This window comes from Rutidosis leptorrhynchoides, chromosome 8, assembly GCF_046630445.1.
Source record: "Rutidosis leptorrhynchoides isolate AG116_Rl617_1_P2 chromosome 8, CSIRO_AGI_Rlap_v1, whole genome shotgun sequence".
NCBI classification, from domain to species: Eukaryota; Viridiplantae; Streptophyta; class Magnoliopsida; order Asterales; family Asteraceae; genus Rutidosis; species Rutidosis leptorrhynchoides.
Window position 1 is genome coordinate 360228594 of NC_092340.1, and position 2694 is coordinate 360231287.

The window sequence follows — 2694 nt, forward strand, 5'->3', positions numbered from 1 at the left end:
ATTTCACATCACTCGTGAACAATGAGAAGACCTACAATTTCTTCTCCATAATCATGAAGAAGATTTATTTATGGTTAGATGAGAATCCAAGCACCTTCCGTGTCAAGCTTCCCTCCCGAATCACAAACTAACCCTCAGGTTTGATCAACAACCGTTAAGAGCAATCATAATCATAGTAACTATAGACTTATAAACTAGTCAAAACCAATCTAAAATTCGACTAGTCACTCCAATATAATATAATATAATATTATGCAATAAGCTAGCACTTGGCTAGTTTAACATGTGGCTAACCCAATAGGTAGCTAATAAACAGCCACATATGTATATTATGCTTTTTATATATAGGTTCATAATATTATTGTTATGATGTGTCGTTTTGTAGACATCGTACATATACATCAACAGGCTATGTTTATAACCACCACGTTCGGCCGCCGCCACTCCCGGTGGTGTTTTTAAAATGCTGTTGTTGTCAACAAGTTGCAACTGGGGTTTACGTTTACGATTACGTTTACGTTTGCTCTTCTTTTCCTCGCTAACAAGTTCCAGCTCGGGTATGGTGGTGTTGTCCTCCTCCTCAAGAAGAATAAGACGAAGAAGTTCTCGGGGGTCATGTTTTGCATGTTCTAGTTTCCGTGCTTCTAAAACCCTTTTCTCAAGATCTGCACAGTTTTGGGCAGCAGCTACCAATCCCTGTTCCATGTATTCCTTCTTAAGTTGGGCGGTCAGTTCCAACGAATAGTTATCATATGCATCATTAGTATTAGGTGGTTTATTTGCTTCCAGGCAACGCCTCTCCTCTTCTTCAAGTGAACAAGCACCAGGGATGATACTATATAGAAATAGAAATAATAATAATGATAATAATTAATAATATCATAATATAATCAAATAAATATACATTAAGCAAGCACATATAGTTAATAAATATATTGATATTGATATTCATTGATGATATAAACCTGGATAGGACGTCCCGAGCAAGTGTCCAGATGGTAGGTTCAACGTGTACAACTTGGCTGTTGTTATCAGCCGCATCAACTAATTCCTTAAGCCCCGGTATCCAATCATTGTCATTTTGACAGAAGTTGACAACATCAACAGCTATACCCCGTTCTTTTAAATCCTCTCCAAGCGACTTCCCATATAGTTTCATACTGAATTCTGTAGGACTGGCAGGCAACACCAAACACATATTATATATAATTTATAAATAAATCTATCTATCTATCTATCTATCTATCTATATATATATATATATATATATATATATATATATATATATATATATATATATATATATATATATATATATATATATATATATATATATATATGGGCAGGATCAATGGGGAAGTAACCAATCGGGGGGAAGCGGGGGGAAGCAAAATTTTTTTTTTGTTTTTTCGTTTTTTTTGGAATTTTTTTTTCCGGCATCAAGATCACACGAAAATACGAACATTTAGAAGAAGAGACACTTCGTGATGAATGTTATTATTTAGGCGGGAAAACGATCGACAAAATTAACATTCAAGATAATATTGTTCGTGAAGAATATGAACGTTTTTTTTTCATGTTTCGTGATGTAAAATTTAGCCCGATTTAGAGTTTAGGGTTTAGGGTTTGGTGTTTTGGGTTTATTCCATAAACCCAAAACCCCAAACCCTAAACCCTAAACTCTAAACCGTTCGTGTGAAAAACTCAATCTAAATCCTAAATCTAAACCCTAAACCCTAAATTTCTAAACCCTAATATCTAAACCCTATAAACCCTAATATCTAAACCCTAATATCTAAACCCCAATAGCTAAAACCTCAAAATACGCTCGAAAAACACGATAATTTTTATATATTACTTCTTCGAGCGTTTTCCAGCCAAAATAAAAACATTTATCACAAAGTGTCTCTACTAAATGTTCATATTTTCATCTCATCTATAATGTTCGTGAACAAAGTTTTTTAAAAAAACGAAAAAAAAAAAAATTTGCTTCCCCCCGATTAGTTACTTCCCTCTTGATCTTACCCCTATATATATATATATATATATATATATATATATATATATATATATATATATACATACATATATACATACATATAAGCATAATCATAAGCATAATCATAAAATACATACATAAGCATCCTTTTTGGGTTATTTGGATATTTACCCTCAAGTATCATCTTCGAAGTAATCAGCCCTTCTGATAAGTCCAACTCACCATAATAACCTATCTGAAATCCATCTGCATGAGAAACAAGGTGGAATTCATTAACAAATTGATCCTACACAACAACAAGAGAAGCTAGCCAGGAATTCAAAGCTGACTTACTTTTAAGGTGACTGAGGATTTTATCAAGATCACTTGTAGGTTTAAGCAGGTTTTTGTTATCTTCAGTACCCATTGTCAATATGCCTATAGCATTCTTCGGATTAGACTAAAAAAAAAAAATCCAACAGTCAATGATATAAAATAAATAATGGAAACATATTGCAAAGATACAGCAAGTTTTATGTATGAAAGAAAGGGTTACTTCATTACTACTGTAACTTTATTAAATAAATAAATAATGATTATCGAAGAACTCCATCCATCGCGAATTGTCGATGCAGAACATAATAGCCCTTTCTTTCATACATAAAACTAACAAAAGAAAAGACCTTAAGTTTAGCTCGACAATACGATCGAACACA

At 32.9% G+C, this 2694-nt stretch overlaps 1 protein-coding gene across 1 annotated transcript; it reads right to left on the minus strand.

Annotated features, from left to right (window-relative positions):
* Nucleotides 1–243: 243 nt before the first annotated feature.
* Nucleotides 244–1170, minus strand: LOC139864986 (uncharacterized). The gene is made up of 2 exons (XM_071853534.1): nucleotides 966–1170; nucleotides 244–835 (listed from the first exon to the last, which is right to left on the minus strand). Exons 1-2 carry the CDS (start codon nucleotides 1157–1159, stop codon nucleotides 274–276), a joined length of 756 nt encoding a protein of 251 aa, XP_071709635.1. The 5' UTR covers nucleotides 1160–1170; the 3' UTR covers nucleotides 244–273.
* Nucleotides 1171–2694: the final 1524 nt, after the last annotated feature.